At 32.6% G+C, this 24,152-nt stretch overlaps 3 protein-coding genes across 3 annotated transcripts in view; 1 reads left to right on the top strand and 2 right to left on the bottom strand.

Annotated features, from left to right (window-relative positions):
- The window catches only part of Gar1 (Gar1 ribonucleoprotein), a 32,783-nt gene extending 27,286 nt beyond the window's left edge, over positions 1–5,497 (bottom strand). The window contains exon 1 of the mRNA XM_072529648.1: positions 5,329–5,497. The gene's annotated coding sequence lies outside the window, so the exon portion shown is untranslated. The remainder of the gene's footprint in view (positions 1–5,328) is intronic.
- A 1,702-nt stretch (positions 5,498–7,199) lies between these two features.
- Positions 7,200–7,613, top strand: LOC140438699 (uncharacterized). The gene has a single exon (XM_072528343.1). The coding sequence runs from the start codon at positions 7,200–7,202 to the stop codon at positions 7,611–7,613; it is 414 nt and encodes a 137-aa protein (XP_072384444.1).
- Positions 7,614–13,195: 5,582 nt separating this feature from the next.
- Positions 13,196–20,880, bottom strand: LOC140439620 (uncharacterized). The gene is made up of 3 exons (XM_072529647.1): positions 20,596–20,880; positions 20,421–20,543; positions 13,196–13,483 (listed from the first exon to the last, which is right to left on the bottom strand). Exons 1-3 carry the CDS (start codon positions 20,754–20,756, stop codon positions 13,303–13,305), a joined length of 465 nt encoding a protein of 154 aa, XP_072385748.1. The 5' UTR covers positions 20,757–20,880; the 3' UTR covers positions 13,196–13,302.
- Between the last annotated feature and the right edge of the window lie 3,272 nt (positions 20,881–24,152).

Genomic DNA, 24,152 nt, shown 5'->3' with positions numbered 1-24,152 from the left:
AAACCTAAAATATATTAAAATCAGAAATTGAGGCGGCAATAAATAAGCTAAAATTTAAAAAAAGCAGAAGGGGAAGATGGAATAAAAGCTGAAACACTCACAGAAATGGGAGAATTAGGGACGGAAGTAATGCTTAGAATTTGCAGTGAGATCTGGAATACCGGAAAGTGGTCAAATGACTGGAGTAAACTCACGTTTATTCCCATATATAAAAAGGTTCTCCGACAGACTACAGTAATTACCGTACAGTAGCATTGATGTCTCATGCGAACAAAGTACTTCTAACCGTCATCAATAAATGACTAAAATCAATTCTTTTACCACATATTCCCCAAGAACAATGCGGATTCGTCCAAGGTAGAGGAACAAGAGAACACACTCTTAATATTCGTTAAATTATCGGAAAATCTCGAGAGTTTAACATAGAAACATATTTGTGCTTTATTGACTACTCCAAGGCCTTCGATAACGTAAAATGAGATAAAATGTGGCATGTACTTAGAGAAATGCATGTACGTAAAGAAACTTAATATATTTATTACACAAACTTAATCTAAATAACACCGCTGATGTAAGAGTCAATAATATGGTTTATTATATTATATTTATTATAATTCAAGTGGAGGATGCGAAGACGAGATCCGTAGACGCATCACAATGGCCAGATCGGCAAGAACCAAACTCACAAAGATACGGAAGAACACTGACATTATAAAAAACACAAAATTACGCCTTTCTCGAGCATTAATATTTCCTATCGCCACCTACGCTTCAGATACTTGGACCATCAAAAAAGCAGATTCAAAGCATATAATGACGTTTGCAATGTGGGTCTACCGTAGAATGTTGCGCATACTATGTACCGCGCATCGCACAAATAATTAAATACTAGCAGAACTTAATATAAAAACTAGACTACCACTATCAACCAAAATATACTGAGATATTTTGGATTTATATGTAACTAGAAAAAGAGAAGGCATGGAACGAATGATAGTTGAATAAGGCAAAATATCCAGAGGAAGATCTCCAGTACGATGGTCGGACCAAATAAAGGACATGACTGATTACTCACCCTCCGAAGCAGAACAACACGCAGAGAAGAGAGATAATTGGACAGAAATAGACAAACAAATTACATTACGCCACTACATCCTTACGAAGGAGAAAAGATAGAGAAGGAGGGCATACCAAAACTCTATAAATTCTCTTATGAACATTTACACTCATCATATTCTTTTTTATATTAACACAGTAATCAATACACAGGTTTTTTGTTATACGAAGTCGATAAAATAAGTTTGGCAACACAGCCGTGGCCTGGGTTTATACTATTGGATACAAAATTTTGTATACCCTGGTCTGACTTTGTAAGGAAAGTCAATTGGACTGGGATGGTCTCTATTTTTAGGTCGATATACAAAACTTTTATGGATGAAAAAATTAATTGTATATTGTGATTTCCATGTGCAACATACCTCATTTGAATATTTATACACCGCAATTTTTTGTCTATCTATATTAGAAAGTGGTGGCCGGGATGATACGTAGGACCGATTGGCCTGGTTTTGTACTAGAGATGTATATATATATATATATATATATATATATATATATATATATATATATATATATATATATATATATATATATATATATATATATATATATATATATATATATATATATATATATATATATATATATGTTGTAGTCAAAGATTTGCAGTTTGGCGCTCTTTATGTCATCTGTTAAGCATGTTTCATTAAAAACTAAAATTTTCAAACAGTAGCTGAAGTTTTGTATGTAACCCTCTGACATTCTGAAAATACACCAGCGCTTTTGAAGTCGACTGAGGGGGCTTTGAATCTGGTAGATATGTTTAGTTTTTTCGTATTAACTTTGGCACACCATTAACATATTTCAAAATGGGATCAGATTCACCCTTAGGCTGTCTTTCTTTTAACTCATTTTTCAGTGCATTGACCTCAGCTCGTTGTTCAGTAGTTAAATCAGCTTCCAGGAATACTTTTAAACCTCTATCCAACTCCCTCTTGTTATTCAATATCAACCGAACCATTTCAGATGACTCTAGAGTTAGTCGCAGTGAATGATACCCATTTTTATTTCGTTTACCAATTCTAGTTGAACTGACTATTTTTATATCAGAACTAACTAAGTCCGACAGCATTTCCTTAGATTTAGATGTGTCATCTTCCTCACCATCTTAAAGATCATAAGATTGCAAGATCTCTTTTGTCTCTCAGACACTTCATACAAAATACTGCCGTGCACCAATGTGGAACTGTAATTATTGTTGTTTTTTGTATTTGATGTAGAGGTGGTATTTTCTATGAAGATGAGATCCTTCTTAATGTCTTCAAATGAGATAGTAGAACTGGTTTTCAAACTCTTGACTTCTTTCCATTTTTTGACAGTTTGCAATCTTGATTTCACTTAGTGTATCTTCTAATGCTTTTACACAGTTGTTTAGTGTAACTGCCTTTTTGATTCCTGGCACGCAGTCACCACACAAATGTGGCATAATTCGGGTGACCAGAAGTAGACATCTCTGTCGAGCTAATTCCAGTGCAGTTTTTGCATAAAACATTTTTGCAAATATCACAAGGGTAACCAAAAACTTCCCCTGTACCTTTATGAGGTTTTTTAAATTCTTTATACTTTAAGTTCTTTATATACTATACAATTTATTCATCATTTACATTTTCATTACCATCTTTATGTTTATTTACTTCATTTTGATTGTCATTATATTTCATTAAATAATTTAAAAAAAAACAAATAACAGTATGTGGCACTCCACGAGTGACTGAGAAGGGGAAACATAGCTTTCTTATCTTCTACACACAGAGGGTGGTTTTTAATTTAATTTATTTATTCTATTGTATTGTATTTAATTTTATTTATTTTATGTCATTTTATTTTAATATATTCAATTCGATTTAGTTCAATTTGATCATATTTTACAAAAATATTTCATAATCAAAATTGGCCAAATCCATCCAGTTCTCAAATTGTTATAAAAACATTAAATTACATTTTTGTTATTTTATTGTTATTTTGTTACATCTCAATATTTCGCATCGCGCTAAATATTATTTCAGGTCCATGCAAAAACAACATACTGAGTGATAAACAGTCGCAAAAATAGTGTATCTAATTATCGTCCGATCTCCCTATTAGCAATTTTATCAAAGATCATTGAAAATATGTCTCATATAATATACATGATTCCTAGTGGCAGGATACAAGCAATAGTACAGGGCAATCCTTACAGTAGCGATCCTGGCCTGTATCGAAAAATGTGAGCTGGTGTGGATTAATATGGCATTCAAAATTTTTTCAACTCATAATAATGAAAAGAACTTCTCAAACATAACAAATAAGGATGGCATCTTTCTTCAAATGTTCTGGAAGCAAATAGAGCCTCCATTATTACCACGTGAGGACTATTTCTGGGGGAACACCATTACAGGTTAGAAAAATCAGGATATGGTCTTAGAATTTTGGTAGTTTTGCAGGTGAAAGTATAGGCACAGAATAAATAACAATCAGAATGCCCACTCTGCTTGCCAAGATAAGTACGTGCATCTCATTCGCACAGACGGAATCAGCCATGTTTTATATGGAACCAGTGCTGTTCAGTGAAATTTTATCTGGTGTGCATAGAAAAATTAACCCGGTTTAATTGATTTATGGCAACCATAGACATAATGTGCAATATTTTATGTCATACTTTTAGTTGAAGCATAGATTAAATTATTTCAAATTTACTAAATTATTAATCTCTAAAAATTTTAATTATGGTTCCATTTAAACTATGGCGATTGCGTGCTGACACACCTCAAAAGTGGCATCTGAAAGTGGGCATTCTGATTGTTATTTATGCTGTGGTATAGGGTTAATATAAACACTTAGAAGAAGGGGAGTATACTAGGTGAAAGATACAAATTATGGTATGTAGGTAAAAGTAACACAAGGAATAAATATAGTATAATTGCTGATAATTGAGAAATGGATGGAGAATGAAGTGAATTGTTGTTTACTTTTCTTGATGAGTTAATCACAAAAGAGGATGCAGAATATGCAACCAAAGTTTACAGAAAACCAACCCACAAAACAGGTATTTAAAGTACCACTAAAACCACAATGTAAAAATCAAAAAAGAAATTATTAAATCTTTAATGATTGAGCCCAAAATAACTGTTCTAGTGGAAAAGCATTTCAGTAAGAAAAAACCTGCTAACAAAGGTTTTGACAGAAAATGATTACCCATTGTCATTTATAAACAATGAATTTCACAAGATTGAAGAAAGGAAACAACAAAACACAACACAAAATCCAGAAACACTCACAAGATTACAAGAAGGAATTCCAAGATAATAACAATACCATATGAAGGGTAAAATCAAAAAAACGATCATAGCCACAACTTCCTAAATTTTCAGAATTTGAAATATTGTGTTCAAGGTCTAATACAACTATACAACAATAAGTTGGAGAAGTAATAGCTTATGGAGGTAAGAACTTATTAATAAAATTATGGAGGTTTTAATCATAAAAATAACATGATTATAATCATTGTAGTATATGAAATACTGGACTGTGATCATCCAAAGGTGGGTCATCATACTTAACATCATTTTCATCACCTGTTTGGGTGCTGCTTACTAAGCCTACTAATTAGGACACTCAAATATTGATTCTGTGCATTGTAGTCCCCCAGTAAGTTATAATTTCTAATTATGCATTTTCTTTCCTCTAAAGAAACAATGACAAAACACATAACTGGTACATTTACAGTCTTTTCCAGTACAGCGTGACGAGGCATGTAGTATTTTTTCACATCAGTCATTTTAGCTGTTTTTTTTATTTCCAGTTTTTAAGTTTTTGTTTTATTTCCATAAACAATATGTGAAATACACTACATTTTGAAACTAGTTATAACAAAATTCCTATTATATAATTGTTATTGGTATAGGTTTATATAAAATTTGGAGAAGTTTTAACAACTTCACTACTCAATGAATCATATGTGACCTAAGTGTATATCTAATACTTAGTACATGAAATCAAATGTTTGTTAAAATTCGATTTAAGTATGTATGGGAACAGCATAATTGTAGATAAATAATACTACATTAGTATTAGTACATTTTAATTAAAAGAATCAGTAAAACGACAATAACTGTGTAGAGAAATTTTATTAGTGTTTAGTTTATAAATTTTGACCCTAAACACGTGCTTATTTAAAACATAACCTTATTTTTTAACTTAATATTAATATGAACTTAAAGTATGACTTACCTCAATATATGCTCTTATTACGTACAAGATTACTTATACTAATTTTCTTGAAATTGGTCCCAGCTATTTTATATATTTGTTTTTCTATTTTCTAAATTTGCTCCAATAAATTCAAATTTTGTTCTCAGAAAGCTTGTCAACGTCAAAGTTTATTTTCTTCTTTTTTTAAGATACTTCAGAAGCTGTACCACGCTACCATGGAACAAGGTGAATGAATGACGTGCAGTCGTATAAAGAAAAAACAGAGCAAGCGATGCAAGCGAAAAGAAAAAGAAGATTTCTTTGTCAGAAATTATTGCCACCCTATAAAAAGGGATTACAAAGGGAATTTGTAAAATATACTCGATGAATGGCCTTAGGTCAACTTTACATTCTGCAATTTTTATGCTATGTAAGACAGATTATGCAACTGCCACGGGATATTTCCAAGCATAAATTAGAAAGTGTTCTGATTTTCATGCTATTTTGATGCAATATATCATCAAAATTCTTGTTGCCAATATAACAAATTTTATAATTTAGAATAAAACTTGAGCTGGATTTATAGTTTGACGGACTGTAGACGTAGACGCATTGGAAACGTAACAAACGGACTGTAAATATTTAAATTTATAAATCGACGGAGTGGAATTTTTGCGCATGAGTAGAAACAGTGGCTAGAGTTGGTGACCATGATACTATAATATCATTTTATTATTTATTATTATTATTTTATAAGGGCCTGCGTAGCGCAAGCGGTAGGATGCTTGCCTCGCATGCCGGCGGTCCGGAGTTCGAATCCTACCGCCGGCAAGAATAACTAGACACTTTTAAAATGTCTATAGGCCCCAGGTCGACTCAGCCTGAATAAAATGAGTACCTTGGGTAAAACCAGGGGTAATAATAGGCGGTTGAAGCGTAGCACTGGCCATGTTACCTTCTTTGTATACCGTAGGCCCTAGATATAGCAGACTACCCTGCTACGCTCCCAAAGCCACGAAGCGGTATAAAACGGGAGACTATTATTATTATTATTTTATAAATCCTTAACGTCCATCGTAACAAATAATCAACAAAATCAAAATTCGAATATGTTGATAAGCAACTTTACAAAATGGTGGGCGGGCCAGACAGTTCACTTTGGTTGACAGCATAAAATTCTTCCTTTTGATTGCCCAGACGCAAGTAACGCACTGTAAAAGCTGGATTTATAGTTTGACGGACTGTTAACGTAGACGCACTGAAAAAATATCAAAATAGAATTTTGTGTACTCTTATTTATAAATGAACGTAAACGCATGACGGAACGTAAGTGAAACGCACTGCAACGGAAGAGTTGGCCAACTTTCATCTTTTACTGTGCGTTACTTGCATCTGGCCAATCAAAAGGAAGAATTTTGTTCTGTCAACCAAAGTGAACTGTCTGGCCCGCCCACGATTTTGTAAAGTTGTTTATCAACATATTAGAATTCTGATTTTGTTGATTATTTTTTACAATGGACGTTAAGAATTTATAAAATAATAAAAATAAATAATAAAAGGATATTATAGTATCATGGTCACCAACTCTAGCCACTGTTTTTATTCATGCACAAAAATTTCACTCCGTCGATTTATAAATTGAAATAATATTTACAGTCCGTTTGTTACGTCTCCAGTGCGTCTACGTCTACAGTCCGTCAAACTATAAATCCAGCTTTAAAGTCCACACAAATTGTTTTTTTAATCTTTTTTTTATGTCACACATGAGTACCATGAGAATGCAGCCAAAAATGTATTATCAAAGAATATTAAGCGTCTATATTCTTTGGTATTATGCAGTGCGCACTGTCACTCATGTGTAACTTTAACGTGATATTTTTATTAGGGATTTTATTAGATAAAGTTTACACATGTTATCTAAGCAAGAGATGAAAGATTCTTACAAAACAGTACCCAGATGTTTTCAAGAAAACGAGACTGTATTTGCAAGGTCATTTGCTCCAGGTGGTCAAAAGTGGCTTCCTTCCAAAATAATTGAAACCACTGGACCGTTAAGCTACAAAGTTCAAACCCCTGATGGTAAAATTTTACGTCGTCATTCTGCCCAAATCAAAACCCGTGTGTGTGACCAAGAAACAACAGACGAAGTTATACCGTCAACCTCGATGGAAACAAAATTACTCATAACTCCGCAACCGCTGTTTCTACATCCAAACGAATTTGTGGACACAAAACCAGAAATTGTAGAGCAGGCTGCTGAATTTATAAAGCCACCTGCTCGAATACGAAAACCTCCAAGGTATTTGGAGGACTATGATGAGTAGATTCATCCAGGAGGAAGGAGTGTGATGTATTAGCAACCATGGAGTGCGGTTACGTCACAATTAGTTGAGGAGAAACTCAGGAAGACAGACGCGACGAGGGTTTAATTAATGTATATTGTTATTTTGCATTACGTTTGGAGTGGTAATTAAAGTCGGTAATATTTCCTATACTGTTGTTATTATTTACAACCCGGTCCGATACTTATTAAAATCGTAAAGGTGCAAAATCTAAATCCTATATCAAAATCACCCTCAAGAACCATGACCCCCCCCCCCCCCCGACAAAAATTTCGGGGTAGAAATTTAATTCTGCACATCAAACGAACTAAGGATAACCAACACATTTTTTGATCATAAAATTCAACACAAATACACGTTTGAAAATACAAGAGGATATAGATCAATGATAGATTATGTGGTCACAAACAGAAATATTCACCATAAACAGATAGTGGATGTGAGAAGTTTGACCTCACACAATGTGGGAAGCGATCACTATTTGGTTTTGGTACTTGGTAAAATTAGATTCAGTGAAAGATGGAAAGAGAAGCTTAAACAAACCAATGCAGAGATAATATTAAAAATAGAAAATTTAAGAGATGACTCCATAAAATCATTATATCAAGATAGCCTAGAACAGAAAATACAAATGGAGAATATCGAAAATGAAAGCAATGTAGAGACTAGCTGGAGAAAACTTAAGAAAAATATTCTGGATGCTGCCCGAGAAACTCTTGAAACGAAAATAATAAACAAAAAGTGGTCAACGAAAACACCATGGTTTACACTAGAGGTTAAACAAAAATGTCACCAAAAAAAGAAAGCTTTCCTAAAATATAAGTCAGAAAAAACGAATGAATCATATGAAGAGTATAAAAGAATAAGAACCGGAACTCATCAATTGGTAAGAAAAACAAAAACAGATTACTGGGAAAGATTCACAAAAGGACTAGAGATGGATTTCTATGGACAACAGAAACAAGTATGACGCTTCATAAGACAACAAAGAAGCGAAATGAAAGAACTAGCTGAAATAGAACACATACAAGAGGATACATGGGTGGCCTACCTGACAGAAATGTTTAAAAACAAAACGAAGAACCTTTACCAGAAACGCCAAATATAATAACTGAGTAAAATACCGAAATATCCCAAAACGATGAGAAAGAAGGAATAAACAAATTAAAAAACAAAAAGTCACCAGAAGATCAAATACCAAATGAACTCTTAAAATATGGAGGTGATCACCTTGTACAACAACTGCAACTTCTTGTTAATAAAATAATCACCAAGAACAGAATACCAGATGAATGGAGGAGAGCGATCATGGTGATGTTCTTCAAAAAAGGAGATAAGAAAGACCCCAATAATTATCTAGCAATAAATCTATTAAATACAACACTCAAATTGACAACAAGAATAATAGCAACAAAAATAAACGAACGAATATCTCTGCAAGAGGAACAGCAAGGATTTCGGACAGGAAGATCATACACGGATGCAGTTTTTGTAATAAGATAAATAAAAGAAAAGTCGCTGGAATACAACAAGCCAGCATATATGTGTCTGATAGATTTGAAGAAAGCGTTTGATAGAGTGAGAATTCGGGACGCGATACATTTATTATATGAACAGGGAATATCACTGGATTTAGTAAAAACCATTGAGAATATATATAAAGATAACATAGCTATGGTAAGATGTAAAGGAAAACTATCGCAACCTATCAAATATGAAACTGGCTTTAGACAAGGAGATTCGCTGAGCCCATTAATATTTAATCTGATAATGGATGAAATCATAAAAAAAGTTAAAAAAGAAGAGGATATAGAATGGGAGAAAAGGAAATAAGGATAATATGCTACGCTGACGACGCCATAATAACAGCCGAAAACGAAGATGACCTACAAAGATTAATTAAAGAATTCGAAGATACGGCGCTCATATACAACATGAAGATCTCAACAGAGAAAACTAAAACGATAGTGATGTCAGCGGAACCGAGACGATGTAAACTAGTCGTAAATAACAAAATAATAGAACAAGTGATGGAAACTGAATAAATCAACAATAAGACCGATAATGACGTACACAGCGGAAACAATAGCAGATACGGCGAAAACACAAAGACTACTGGAAACAACACAAAAGAAAGTTTTACGAAAAATAACAAACCAAACTCTAAGAGACAGAGTAAGAAGTGAGGAAATACGAGCGAGATGTGGTATAGAGGAAATAAACACGTGGACCAGAAGAAGAAAAGTCGAATGGAATCAACACATTGAAAGAATGACAGAAAATAGAATAGTACGAATAGCAAGAGACAAATCACCAAATGGAAGAAGATCATTGGGACGACCGAGGAAAAGATGGTCAGACAACGTCAATTGAGGCTAAAAACCGAAGTAAAACAGGCATTAAGCCTATTTATAAAGTAGGAAGAAGAAATTTAAACTCTAGAGGAAACGGCGAAGGGCCATTAGAATCTTAAATTGGAAATAAGAGGAGAAAGAAATAAAGTAAAAGGCCTAACTAAAGAGATAGCAAAACGGGACTGGAAGTAAATTCTAGACTTGCGGATAAAACTTAGATCATTTATGACGATCATTATAGAGACAACTATGAATGACGAAAAGGTAATTGGAGCGTTGAAAGAACACTTGCAAGAAAAGCAAACATTCCAAGAAGCATGGAAAACGGCAAACCTCTTACTTATTCCCAAACCCGGGAAGGATCTTAAGGAACCGGGAATTTTTAGACTGATCTGTCTATTAAACACAATGGGCAAGATCTTCGAAATAGTTATAAAGACGAGACTAGAGAAAGAAGTCATAGAGTAAGGGAGCTTGTCTAAAAGCCAATATGGGTTTAGGAAAGGGAAATCTGCAATAAACGCAGTGAGTAGAATCATGGAATTACCTGCCATATGTAGAAGCGAGTGGTTGGTGGCCTTCTTTCTAGACATAAAAAATGCCTTCAACTGCGCGAGCTGGGGAGTAATAACTGGAATACTAAGGAAATTAAAAGTATACCCATACCTACAAAACATAGTGAAGGAATACTTTTCAAGTAGACAGATTAACATAGTGAGATGTTATCGAGATATCGGCAGGAGGACCACAGGGCTTGGTCCTAATACCGTTGGTCTGGAACATCTTCTAAAATGATATTTTGGAGATTTAGAAGAAGGGACACAGGCTATAGCTTACGCGGAGAACAGGCTTATAATGAACACAGCCAATACGGCAGTGGAAAGGATGAAAATGTGGTTGGAAGTCCGAGAGTTGACAGTCACTACCCAAGATAACGGAAGCTCCGATACTAAAAGGACCTAGAGATCACATCTCTTTTACCTACAAGAGAGAAAGAATAATGCTGGCCAAAAAGTTAAATATTTTGAAGTGATGCTGGGCAGTAAGTAAAGACAAAGTAAACGTCTCAAAGATAATAATAATGTATTCTTAATTAAAATTGTAGGTTATTCCTATATACAGTATATATTCCTATATACAGTATATATTTTATTGTTTATTTGGGTTTCTAAATAGATAGTATCATAGAGATATTGAAAGATAATAGATAAACATCTGATATAATGAACTCATAGATCTATTGGATATTGATGTACAATGTTGAAGGTGCTCGGAATATAAGTTTTATAGTTAATTTCTTTACGTTTTTAATTCTTTAACGGGTGCAGACTGATAACCATATATGTATTAGAAATTGAAAAAATCTTTCCTTCTTGTTTGGCTTTTCCCATTATGAGTTCGCTGTGTTCGTCCTCAGACGAACACGTCCGAATTTAATTTATTGTCTTTATTATTTAATTAATATATCGACTATATAGAGGAGAAGAGACTATCCTGGTACGGCCACGTCAGAAGAGCGGACAGAGGACGCTGGATAAACAAAATCACAGAATTGAGCCCGATTGGAAGAAGAAAGAGAGGAAGACCCCGAAGGTCATTCAGAGATGAAATCGACGAGGCTATGGAGAAAAGAACCCTGCGTGATGGAGACTGGAATGACATAGAAAATTGGAGAAAACGGTTGAGTGAAGGAAGACAGTGAAAACTGTGGAAATCCTTAGTAGTAGTATTATTTAATTAATGTACACTTATTTACTAACACTTATCACTAAACTGAAAAACAACTTCTTTAATTTATATTATTTATTTACAACTTGCTTGGTACAATAATTTATTTGGGACTTATAATAAAGAATTTATAACACCGATTACATGAATTATTTCTGTATTTATATTAAGTTCCGTTAACCTAGAGTTCCCCCAATTTTGCTAGAAGAATGTGGACCGGTTATTTACCTTAAACAGTCGTTTCTCGATTCATCCGAACCAGTTTTGAAGCCTTTACGGTGAAAGGTTTGGAAATATTCCTGTCGACGCTCGAATCTTCGGGAAGGTCACAGGTCGGTGACCGGCGGCTAACATAACACTATCATAGCATTTCTTATGTATGTTTTCGATCTTGTAGCAGGTCTTCTTCCCGGCGGGTTTCATTCCAATATTCTTTTCGACCACCTGTGCTCTTGCATATGCCCGTACCACTGCAGGGCTCTGTTTTCCAACTTTTTTTGTAATTGAGCATTCTACTTCTATTCTGTTCCACATTTCCTCTGTTCTTATTCTATCTGCCCTGGTAATTTGTAGACATCTTCTCATAAAGTCCAGTTCAACTGTTCTTATTTTATTTCGTATTGATGTTGTCATTGGCCTTACTTCCGCTCCATATAGGATAATAGTCATCGCTATGTCTGAAAGATCCTTTTTCCTTTTTTTTTTTGTTTTCTTTGGTTTAAGTGTTCTTTCATGGCTTGTTTTCTGCGTGCTATTTTCATTTCTATATCTTTCATACAAGTACCATCTCGGTGTATCACTGACCCTAAATACTTAAAGTCTTACAACTTTTAGTAGTCTCTTCTTCGAAACTTAAGTTGTTTAAATCTGCTACCTCGGATCCAATACATAAGTATTCGGTCTTACACATATTTATCTCAAGGCCCTCTAGCTCATATTCTTTCTTTAATGTCCTTATCATATATTCCATATATCCTTCCTGTGTTGACAAAGCGTAATTGCAAAAGTTTAAAAATGCTCAAACTAATTAAGTCATGATGTCGGGTTAGAAGTGGTCTAATTGGACCTTTTGATGGCAGGATTACCTAGTATTGAAATAAATAAACTGGCAAGTTGATTTTGAGAAAATTACAATGACTACAGTTTTTTTTTAGGAAAATAAAAGGGTCAACCGCATACCCTATAGACTTTTGTATATAGTAAATATTGCTTATGGGTTATTTACTAACTCCAATTTTGATTCAGGAATTAATTCTCCAGTGTAAACAATTTCTAAATCTCAGTCTCAAAAAACAATATATTAATACTCATGTATTTAACTATAAAAATGTATTTAAATATCATCTCTTATATTTCAAATTGATAACCCCTAATTATTAAATCAACGTTAAAACTATATGCAGAATCAGTAATTTTAAATTTCTTTTGCAGATTTATTACAATAACAAGAAAAAAATATGCACTTCAGAAACAACACTAGACTAGAAATGTTAAAAACATTTATTATTCAGTAAAATCTAGATTCACATAAGTTACATATATTAGATACTCATAATCACTAACATATAAAAAAAAATAAACAAAATCACTTAAGCTTTTTCGGTTACAAGAGAGTCTACATGTTCTACATAACTTCTTGCAATTTTGATCAGTGCAATACCAGATCCAATACCGCAGACTGTCCCCAAAGCTACATTTTGGGGGACCACACTTCTGAAGATTGCCCACACCAAAACGGATCCTAAAGAGAAGGTAACAGCGCCAAATGAGCTAAAAAAATAATTATTTTTTTTAGAATTGAACTTATAATATACCGATTCGGCAAGATTTCAACTACCGTATACGTTATTCAGTATGTGGAACAAAGATAACACTTAATTGTTTGAATACGAGTGAGACACAATCCACGCATGTTGGAGTAGCGAGTCTAATTTTTAAACAGTGTTGTGAAATTTCTGTAACATAACTCCTTCTAAAACATTAGTCGGATACATGAGTGTAACATAATGTTTAAATCCACTACAGTTCATTGTAGAATGAAAATTAATATTGCCCCAACAAACCTTACATGAAGTAATCATGTAAGTGTTATTTTTTAAACGATTATATCATTACTTGATTAATTAACAAAGAACACTGAATTGAGAAATTGAGATGCGACAACAGCGTGAGCTAAATAAATAACGCACTTCAGTAGACAGACAAATAGTATAAACCATTTGCCTCTCTACGACTTCCCCTCAAAAGAATAGGCGGTGCTTATCGGTACAACAGGTTTAAAGTCAATAAGGTAAGGTCTATTTCTTTGATTTTTAGCTGTCGTGGTAAAAGGTTGAAAACAAATAATTAAGATGCCAAGCGTATACAGTAGAACCTCGGTAAGTTAAATTCCAAGGGAAAAACCAAATATTTTAAGTTATAGAGGTTTTAAGTTATCAAGGGTCTATGTTGTGATGGATTAATATAGGTCAGAAGCTCATTAAAATATAGGCATTTATTATACACTACATTACTACAGACACTACATTCATTTATTATACACGTTACAAAAAGTTAAAGCAATAATTAAAGGTATAGTCTACTAAAAAAAGTCTGTGATTTTTTTTTGTTTTAAACAATTCATATTGTTCTGAAGCTATTTTCCTGTGGCATTTTAAATTAATTACTATTTAAATGGGAATAAGCCACAATTAAAGGTTAAAATACGTTTATTTATTGACGTTTCAATTTCCACTTCGGAAATCGTTCTCTATTTTTAACTATTTTAATCTTTAATTGTGGCTTATTCCCATTTAAATAGTAATTAAACAATTCATAGATTCTAAATCGATTTGATTTTCAATAACATAGAGAAGAGAATACGTTATCTTTTATGTTGCTACACTGCTCTATAAATGATCGTACAGTCGTTATAGCACTCTTGCTTCGTTAATTGATATGCTCTTAGATGAAGTTTGTGGGTCATCATTAAATTCATCGTCTTTATCACTTTCAATACAGTTGTTAACTGATTCGAATATTTCTTCATCTGTTAACGTCCCTGCTGTGACTACTTTATCATCACAAGTAACGAAGTCGTCAAAAGTAATCTTTAACGCAGACATGTGGTTATTCCATTCTTCAGGATCATTATTATCTTCCTCTTCAAAATGATTTCTTGAGGTTCTGAAGAAAAACCACAGGTTCTAAAGCAGTTTTTCACTGTGAGGAGTGTTACGGTTTGCCATGTTTTGTCCACCATCCTCATTGCTTGAAGAACATTGATAGAAGAAATCGTATTTTGCTCCATATCAGCTATCATTCTTCTAACAACTTCTTTTCTGTATAATGTTTTAAAATTTTTAATTATACCCTGATCCAAAGGTTGAAGTTGTGATGTTGTGTTTGGTGGAAGAAATTGTATTTTGATTGCCTTTAATGGTGGTATGTCCCCGTGTGCTGTTCAGTTGTCGATGAACAGGATAATTTTTCTATTTCAAGTTGCCCTTTGCTAATCTATATTAACCAGCCATTTTTAAAAAGTTCTGCTGTCATCCATGCTTTTTTATTGGTTTCATAATCCATGGGCAGTGATTTTAAACCTGCAAAACACCGAGGTTTTTTTGACTTAGGTACCTATATAATTAAAGGTTTGAGTTTTTCTGTGCCCGTAGAATTTGCACAAAGCAGAATCGTAAGTCGTTCCTTGCTGTGTTTTTCTCCATGACATTTTTCATTTTTGAATGTTAATGTTTTTTCGGGAAGACATTTGAAAAACAGACCAGTTTCATCAGCATTAAGAACATCATTGGGATCATAATTATTCACTAAATTATGCAAGTCAGATTTCCATTCTTGGCAGACTGATTTGCTTACGCTCGCACTTTCGCCGCACATTTTTTTAAGGCTAAATCATTCGTTTATTGAAATTCTCTAACCAGCCATTGCTGGCTTTAAAATTATCGGTTTTTAGTGAATTAGCGAACTCTACAGCCTTTTCTTTCAGTATGGGTCCACTGAGACGGATGTTTTTGTTTCGATACTGTTTTAACCACGTAAACAAACACTGTTCCAAATTAGGGAATTCGGCAATTTTTGTCTCCTGATTCTTGTTTTTTCAATAGTTCGGTTTCTTTTTTCATGATGATTGATAATGTACTCTCGTGTATTCCAAACTGAGCCGCAACTTCTTTTCTTTTGAATCAATTTTTCACTGCTTCTATAGCTTTTAATTTATCAGCATATGTTAGCGTTGTTAATTTTCTTTTTGAACTCATTTTAAGCAAGGTATCACACAGTACCTAAATCGATGTTTCTAGAACAGTGATCAAAACTTATGATACAGTAAGCTGTTCAGCTGTCATTGGTAAACAATTTTATGTTATAGAGATTGTGGAAACATTTCTTTAAGTTACTGAGGGCCAATATTGATATTATTTATTTAAGTTATCGAGATTGTGTATTTTAAGTTGTAGAGGTTTTGGGCTCCGATAGGAAGGGAACATATAATTTTTTGAAGTTATAGAGGTTTTTAAGTTATTGACGTTTGACCTATCGAGGTTCTACTGTATTTTCCAGAAGAAAAGATTCAAATGGTGAAATGGTATTATGGGAACCATTCTATTGTAGAAATAATACAGTTATTTATTGCTGCTTTTTAAAAACAATAACTTTTTAAAAAATGTTTTGTTTTCCGATGAATCTTCATTCACAATCCATAAACGTCATAATCCATCTGTCGTCCGCTATTGGTCTAGGGAAAATAAACATTTGAGTATTGCAGTGAAAACACAATTCCCAAAGAAATTAAATGTTTGGACTGTCATTTATAACGATAATATAATTGGTCCATTTTTTAATAAGGGAAATATGAATGGACGAAACTATCTAGATTTATTACGCAATCAGATTATTCCAGCAGTTCGAAACCTTGCGGTCAACTTCGATGATGTTTGGTTTCAACAGGATGGTTGCCCAGCACATAATGCAATCGAAGTTACAAATTATTTGGAACAAACATTTCCTGGACGAATAATTTCTACACGAGGAACAATAAAATGGCCCCCTAGATCACCAGATTTAGCACCTTTGGATTTTTATTTCTGGGGAATGCTAAAATCAAATTTATATCGGCATGAATTCAAACGAGCCACCAATTTAGCAGAATTGCAAGTAAAAATCGTTCAACTTTGTAGTCGAGTACAACCAAATCAGCTAAATGCAATGAGACTTACTTTAATTGATAGATTCGAATTTTGTTTAGCTTAAAATGGTGGTTTGTTTGAACATTTAATTGGTTAGAGATTTTTTAAAAATGCCTTTAATTTTAATTATTTAGAATAATTTTTTTAGTTGTTTTTTTTTCTTATAAAAATAATATTTATATTTAGTTAATGTTTGTTAAGTTAATTATTGTTTTCTTTCCTAGCTACCACAGCTAAAAATCTACAAAAATTACATTTAAAACTCGAATACCTATGGCGACAAAATAATTTTATGCAAAGAACTGCACTCCCCATCAGTGTCCGATAATTACTGTCGGTCATCGGATCGGTGTATTTTTATGCCGCTTCGCACTGTGAAAGAAGGCGTTGCTTAAAATTTTAGAACTCTTTAGGGGAATAATGCTTTGTTGCCACACATAAATTATTTAAATCAATGTTCTTTGTTAACTAATTAAGTAATTGATAAAATCGATTAGAAAATAACAATTACGTGGCTACTTTAGTTGAATTTTTTTGGGACAATATTAATTTTCATTCTACAATGAACTGTAGTGGATTTAAATATTATTTTAGACTAATGTATCGGACTAAAATTTTAGAAGGAAAGATGTAACAGAAATAATAGCAACACTGTTTAAAAGTCATACCTACTCCATCGAGATGGTGACTGCCTCTCACTTCTATTCAAACAATTAAGTGTTATCTTTGTTCCACATACTGAATAACGTATACGGTAGTTGAAAATTTGCCGAATCGGTATATATATATATATATATATATATATATATATATAAACTTATTCATTGACAGGTTGATAACCTGGCACATATAGCAATATGACACTAATATACTCTGCCAGTATGCAGAGTTCTTTTCCTTATTTTATAGTAATCATAATAGATCTTCCCATCATTATTTGAATGCTAGCCAAAAGTCCTTTTCTTCTTCATATCTTTTGATCAGTTATACTTATAATAGTAAAATTTAGAGGAAGGATATAAATGAATGTAGGTTTCTCAACTAGTCATAACAGGTGACGTAATAGTCATAGATGATGTTACAGAGCCACTGTGACCGATAATTTTAAATGGGACCTTATGGGAAGTGATCTTGTTTGAAAGGTATTGAAAATACCTATTCAATCACACTAATTGTTTGTGTTTAAGGTGATTTTGATGAATAAATTAAATAAATATTAAAATTCTAGTTTCACATTTAATTAATAAAGATTTAGTGCTTCTTTTACTTCCTAATAGTAATGCATCCTCTTGCTAAACTCTTGTAGTTCTCGTTCAAATGTGTCTGGAGGAATTATCCTAAATTCTTAAACAATTCGTTGTTTCAAAATGTCAACACTGTCGGGTGCTGTAGCGTAAACCTGAATATGCCACCATAATAGCGTGCAGGAGTACCATCTTGTTGAAATGTTATTTCCAAGTTGCTTGATTATCTTGCACTTAACGGCTCAATTGCTATTTGTAATATCTCCAGATACACTTCACCAGTTAAATTAGCATTGAGAAAAACAGAACCAGTTGTGTGTGAATAACAATTGTATTTAATGAGAATTAAGAATTGTCCAAATATAACATAATGACGGTATTGAATTCATTTTCGCCAGGTAGGAAATCATATGATTTCTCTTGTTGTTAATTGTCCAAATGTTTATTTAGGTGCTGGTATTATTTTTATATAAAAATAGGTTAAATGTAAAATTTATCAATTAATTTCAATATTGTGTGTGTATGCAAATCAAATTACAGTACCTATGATGTTGAATTAACACTTCTGCTTTTTCCACAGTACATTGGGTTGGTCGGGCGTCTTCTTAAAGTTAGGTGGATGATTTTACACAAAACTGGAGTGTTTATTGCGGTGATTTATACAAGACTGTGTGTAGTCCGAAATAGATTCGCCTTGCTTAAGTATCATAAGGGCGATGCGTACAGGACCGAATTAGTTCACGTATATACACAGAAGACATACACACACGTTAATTAAATATAAAAAAAAATAATAAAAAAATACTTAATAAAAAATATAAGAATGTGTGGAGACGTAACAATGTAATTTCACAAAATACCTGCCTAAACATTTACATACTTTTTCTGGAAATTGACTATGTGTTTGATTAAAGATGTTAGGATTTGTGTCAATCAAATACCTCACATTGTGTGTGTTAATATCTCCTTTGAGGGAAAAAGTACTTTTATCACGAAAACTTTTATGTAATCTGGTTGTTGATTAATTTGATTATACATATTTTCACAGAATTCTAGTCTTCAGTCGGGGCCATTATCTGAAAGTTGGTGCACAATTTTAGATTCAACAGAATGATGCAACTTAGGCTATAGAAGAAGTAGGGTTCACTACCATTTCTGCAATTATGTCAATTTTTTTGTCATCACTAAGTGTTGGTCAACCAGATCGTTAGGCATCTTGAAAGCTACCTGTTTCATCAAATTTCTGAAGAAAGTGTTTGAAAGAAATTGTTTCAGCATTCACCAATTATTAAGACAGTTACTAAAATGTTGGCTTAATTATGTACCATTCTGTCTATGTTAACATTTAAATATCTTGTTAACTAATAATTAAACTAAATATTCAAGATATAAACACTTTTTCAAAAATTTAGCAAAGTAAAAACAACTAGAGAATTAAAAACTTCTACTTTTTTGACAAATTACAAGAATCAGACATTAGAATCTTTATTAATTAAATGTGAAACTATAATTGTAGTCGTCAGTTAATGCTACAGCCATTAGTGAGCACTGGCATGCCTCAAAAAGTTCTTCAATCCTTCTCTATTGAGTGTGTATCTTCTCCATTCCCTTACTTTAATCTCCGTTATCCGAGTTTAGGTCGCCCCCACCTTCTTCTTCTGACTGGCTTATTTAGCATGGCTATTTCAGAAACACCACTTTCATCCATCCACACAACGTGGCCCACCCATCTTAGGTGGTTTTACGTTAACGTCATCTATCTCTATTGTCACCTGATATGACTAATTGAGAAGCTTACCTCTGTTTATTTCCTCCCTACAAAGTTCACTATTATAAGTATAACAGTTCAAAAGATAAGAGAAGGAGGGGGCTTTTGGCTAGCACTGTATATATACAGGGTGGCCCATCGTAAATGGGCCAGTCTCTGTAGGGAAAATGACTGAATGCTGAATGAGATCTCTGGCTCCCATTTAGAGGATTGGTTTTCAAACATTTTTTCAGATAAATCAAGTAAATGATACATCCTGTATATTTATCTATTATAAGTACCTATTTATAGTATTTAAGATAGTGTTCTTCCAACCATAAGAAAAAATGTAATAGCTGACTTTAACTTGCCAAATCTTTATTATATGTATATGAATGGTAATCTGTTGGTGCTCAGCAAAACAATGAATAAAGTATACTGAAATAACCTTTAAGAATATATCAAACAATTTCATATCAGCTTTTGTTTACAATAAATAAACCAAACAATTAATTAGATTATGTAAGACTAACCTGTATAGTATTTTCTCTTTTGTGGGTAAAGCTTTTAAATGTGGTCGGTTATATAAATATAGACCAGAACCTAAAAGTGTTTGTCCCAATAGTATATTAGTAACATCTCTTTTTGAAAATATTCTGAAACACAAATTTTACTATTTTCAGATTTTAACACAAAACCAATTCTTACCTGAAAACCAAGGATGGGTTCATTACATTTATTGAAAGTGCGGTGTAACTTATTACCCCCTGGGCGGGTAAATAATAATATAAAATATTTCGGCAATTTAATGGTCTAATACCAAACCTTTCGCATAAGGAAACGGTACTTCTAGAAGGTGAAGAAGACATTTTTAAAAATGATTGACGATTTTTGGTATAGTTTCACGGGAATTTTGGATAATATCCAAATATATCATACAAACTATGAATGATACTGTGATGTGAAGATTGCCGGAGATATTTTTGCCTTTCCAAGAAATATTTGACATTAGTTTCTATCATACGTTTCTTCTTTTTCTCTTTTTGGAATAGTTGAAGTTGAAGTACGTTCATCCGCGGTAAATAAACCATTATTAACACTGATTAAAAAGATTATCAAAGACATTATTTCAATTCTATTTAGAAGAAGAAAAAGGTTATGATTTATGATTTTCAAAAACTATACTGTTATCATAGATAAATTACACCTAGATTGGTAACAGGGATAGCCAAGGTCAAATCATGTTCGGATTAGGCGCCCATTCGCTTGGTGGCGCTGCTAGTCTCGTTCCTGCACGGAGTGAGTGTGCTGTGATCAAGTCAAAGTTGAGTTTAGACAAATACGGCGCCATATTTGTATTTGTTTTATTTTTTATAATTTAAAATTTTTTGTATAAATAGTGCAAAATCGTACAATTTTCGACGATTTTTTATTATGGAATCGAACACATTACATGGAATAACAATGTAGAGACGAAGAACTGAACAAAAAAGATGTGTTCCAGATTGCATGGATACTACCAAAGAATATAGACGCTTAAGCGTCTATATTCTTTGATACTACTTTTTTAAGTCCAGCACATTATACGGATATGTTTGATAAATGGGTGAATGCTGTTAAGAGCCCTAATTAGAGAATGCTGCAAAAGAAACTATAACAATTTTCGTGTATGCGCTAGTCATTTTAAAGAGGAAGATATAGTCAATGTTGGAAATAGCGGTATTACGAGAACAGCCGTTCCGAGTTTGTTTTTACCAGGACCAGGTAAGAACTATTATACCACTGACCTATATTCTTATTCACATTATATCTGACCTTTTACTATAAAATTAGTTTATAAATTTAACCTAAAATTATATATTATAAAACCAGTCTTACTTAGCTTAGTATTTGAATTATTTGTAGGTGGTGGTTCAACAACTATCTTAAAAAGCATCACCTTAGAGAGGGGTCGGCATAAATTTCTACAGGTGTGCGCCTTTCAAACTTGGATTAGATTAGCAGACCATGACTACACTATCATGGAGAGGTCTATGAGCTTGCCTGCTTTAAGTATGAGGAGGGATCTGTCCCTCTCTTGTGAGTGAGATTGGTCTTAGAGTACCATATTATAATACCATGGTTTGCCTCATCTATGTACTTTTAATGTTCCATTTTGTAAAACAACCTATGGTGCTAATAGCCCACTGAATAGATACTTATCTTTGTTAAACAACCTAAATGTAAATGTATTTATTATGTCCCTCAATAAATATATAAATATTAGTAGAAGAGTTACTGGTACCATAGAGTTTGGAAACTTAACTGTGTAAAATACTTCATGTTTTTATTGTAACTAGGTAATACTTTACATATTTTTTTATTTTTGTTATGTTATTTTTCCATCTTTATTGTTTGTGCTGGATTTTAGAATCATAGAACTAACTGTTGGGTTTATAGGTTTTAAAATGTCATTACATCTTTAATTATATATATATATATATATATATATATATATATATATATATATATATATATATATATATATATATATATATATATATATATATATATATATATATATATATGTATGTGTACATGCATGTGTCTGTGTACATAATATATTTTTATTTCACATTATTTAATTTTATTATCTTAAAATACTGTGTACTTAACCACTAAGTTGTAACACTTAATCGGCTTGTCCCGTATATTAGCCTGCATCCACATAGACAGCGGTAAGGCGTTCAGAGTTATGAATAAATAAATTTGAATGTGTTGACAGGGATCTTTCCTATTCTGTTGATGACAGGGATGGGATGTCTGATCTTAAGATGACATACTGGTGAAAAAATCTGTTGATTGTAATTGTGTTTGTCATTTCAGGCATAAAAACATTATTATCCTCTGTTGTTTGGAGTTTATACTGAGCAAATAAAGTTACTATATCAGGTTTTAGCAAAGCTTACATTCTGGGTGAAAACTTTAAGCATACCTTAGAAATAAATTATTTACCTTATCCATTGTTCTTTTTTTTTTTTGTTCGTTTTTTCTATTTGCTATCATTCGGTTATTCCTCATTCTTGGGTTTTCTTTTTGCAAGAAGCAATATTTTGCTAATCTAATCAAAATCATAATTTTGTTGATAACCAGAATATTTTTCTGGAACTCATATTATGATTCTGATTATAAGAATAAAAGTATTATCATATAAATATATAACATATAGTATGAGTATAAATGTATATAAACTTCTTTCTAGAACTAAATCATTTAATTGTTCTGTTTCCAACTTAGCAGGGTCCTTGAGTTCTCTCTTTCTGTGAGTAGAACGCCAGACTGTAAGAGATTTCACTGACCACTGATAGTGTGTGTTATTGCATTAGGATGAAAGTACTACAAAAAACTCAGAATGTCTGATGGCTGTCTGTTGCTTATTAGGCTTTAATTTGACATTAGAATTACAAAAAAAATATTTAAATACTGACAAGTTCCTGTCACAACATTTAGAACACTAAATTATACTACATTCACCCGTCCCTATTTTTGAACAAAATATTGCAACTATTTTGGTTTATTTTTAGCTCCAGTTGATTTACAGCTAGAATGAAAATCTGAATTTTCCAATCTTGGTTCATCATTATCATCAGGTTTTTGAACAGGTAAATTTTCTGTCTCATCTGGTATTTATTTAGTAGTGGAATTCTCTAGTGTGTTATTTGGACCTTCATCATTATCTTGATTCAATAATATAACAATTCAACAGTAAACTTCTTATATAGTGCCGAGCACATGGTAAAGCAGTTTTCCATTAAGTGAATTCTAAATTTTTGGTTTTCTATGCTAGATTCACCAATTTCCATATAACTCATTGTATTTTTCGACTTAACCATTTTCTTCATGATTATATGGTGTTGTTCTACTTGAATATATTCCTTTAGAGTGTAGATAATTAATAAATTCTTGTGAAGTAAAGCTAGTTCTCCTTGTTAGATTTGATATATACCGTCATTCTATATAAACCAAATAGTGATTTAATCTGTAATTGGTTAGAATTGCTTTTCTACCAGATAATGTCTGCATTTTTTTAAATACTTCAACTCATTTGCTTTTTTTTCAATTGCATAATGTTTTTATTCAGAATCTGTGAGGGTATGTGTGAAAAAAGCAATTGGTTTTCCAGATTGATTGCTTCGCTTATGTAATCGTAGATTAATTTTTTAAAAGCATGTACTTATCTTTATCTTCTAGGGATTTATCTTTAGATTCATTGCTTTCTAAAAAAT

The sequence above is a fragment of the Diabrotica undecimpunctata genome, chromosome 4, assembly GCF_040954645.1.
Source record: "Diabrotica undecimpunctata isolate CICGRU chromosome 4, icDiaUnde3, whole genome shotgun sequence".
Taxonomy (NCBI): domain Eukaryota; kingdom Metazoa; phylum Arthropoda; class Insecta; order Coleoptera; family Chrysomelidae; genus Diabrotica; species Diabrotica undecimpunctata.
This window is presented reverse-complemented; position numbering and strand designations above follow the sequence as displayed.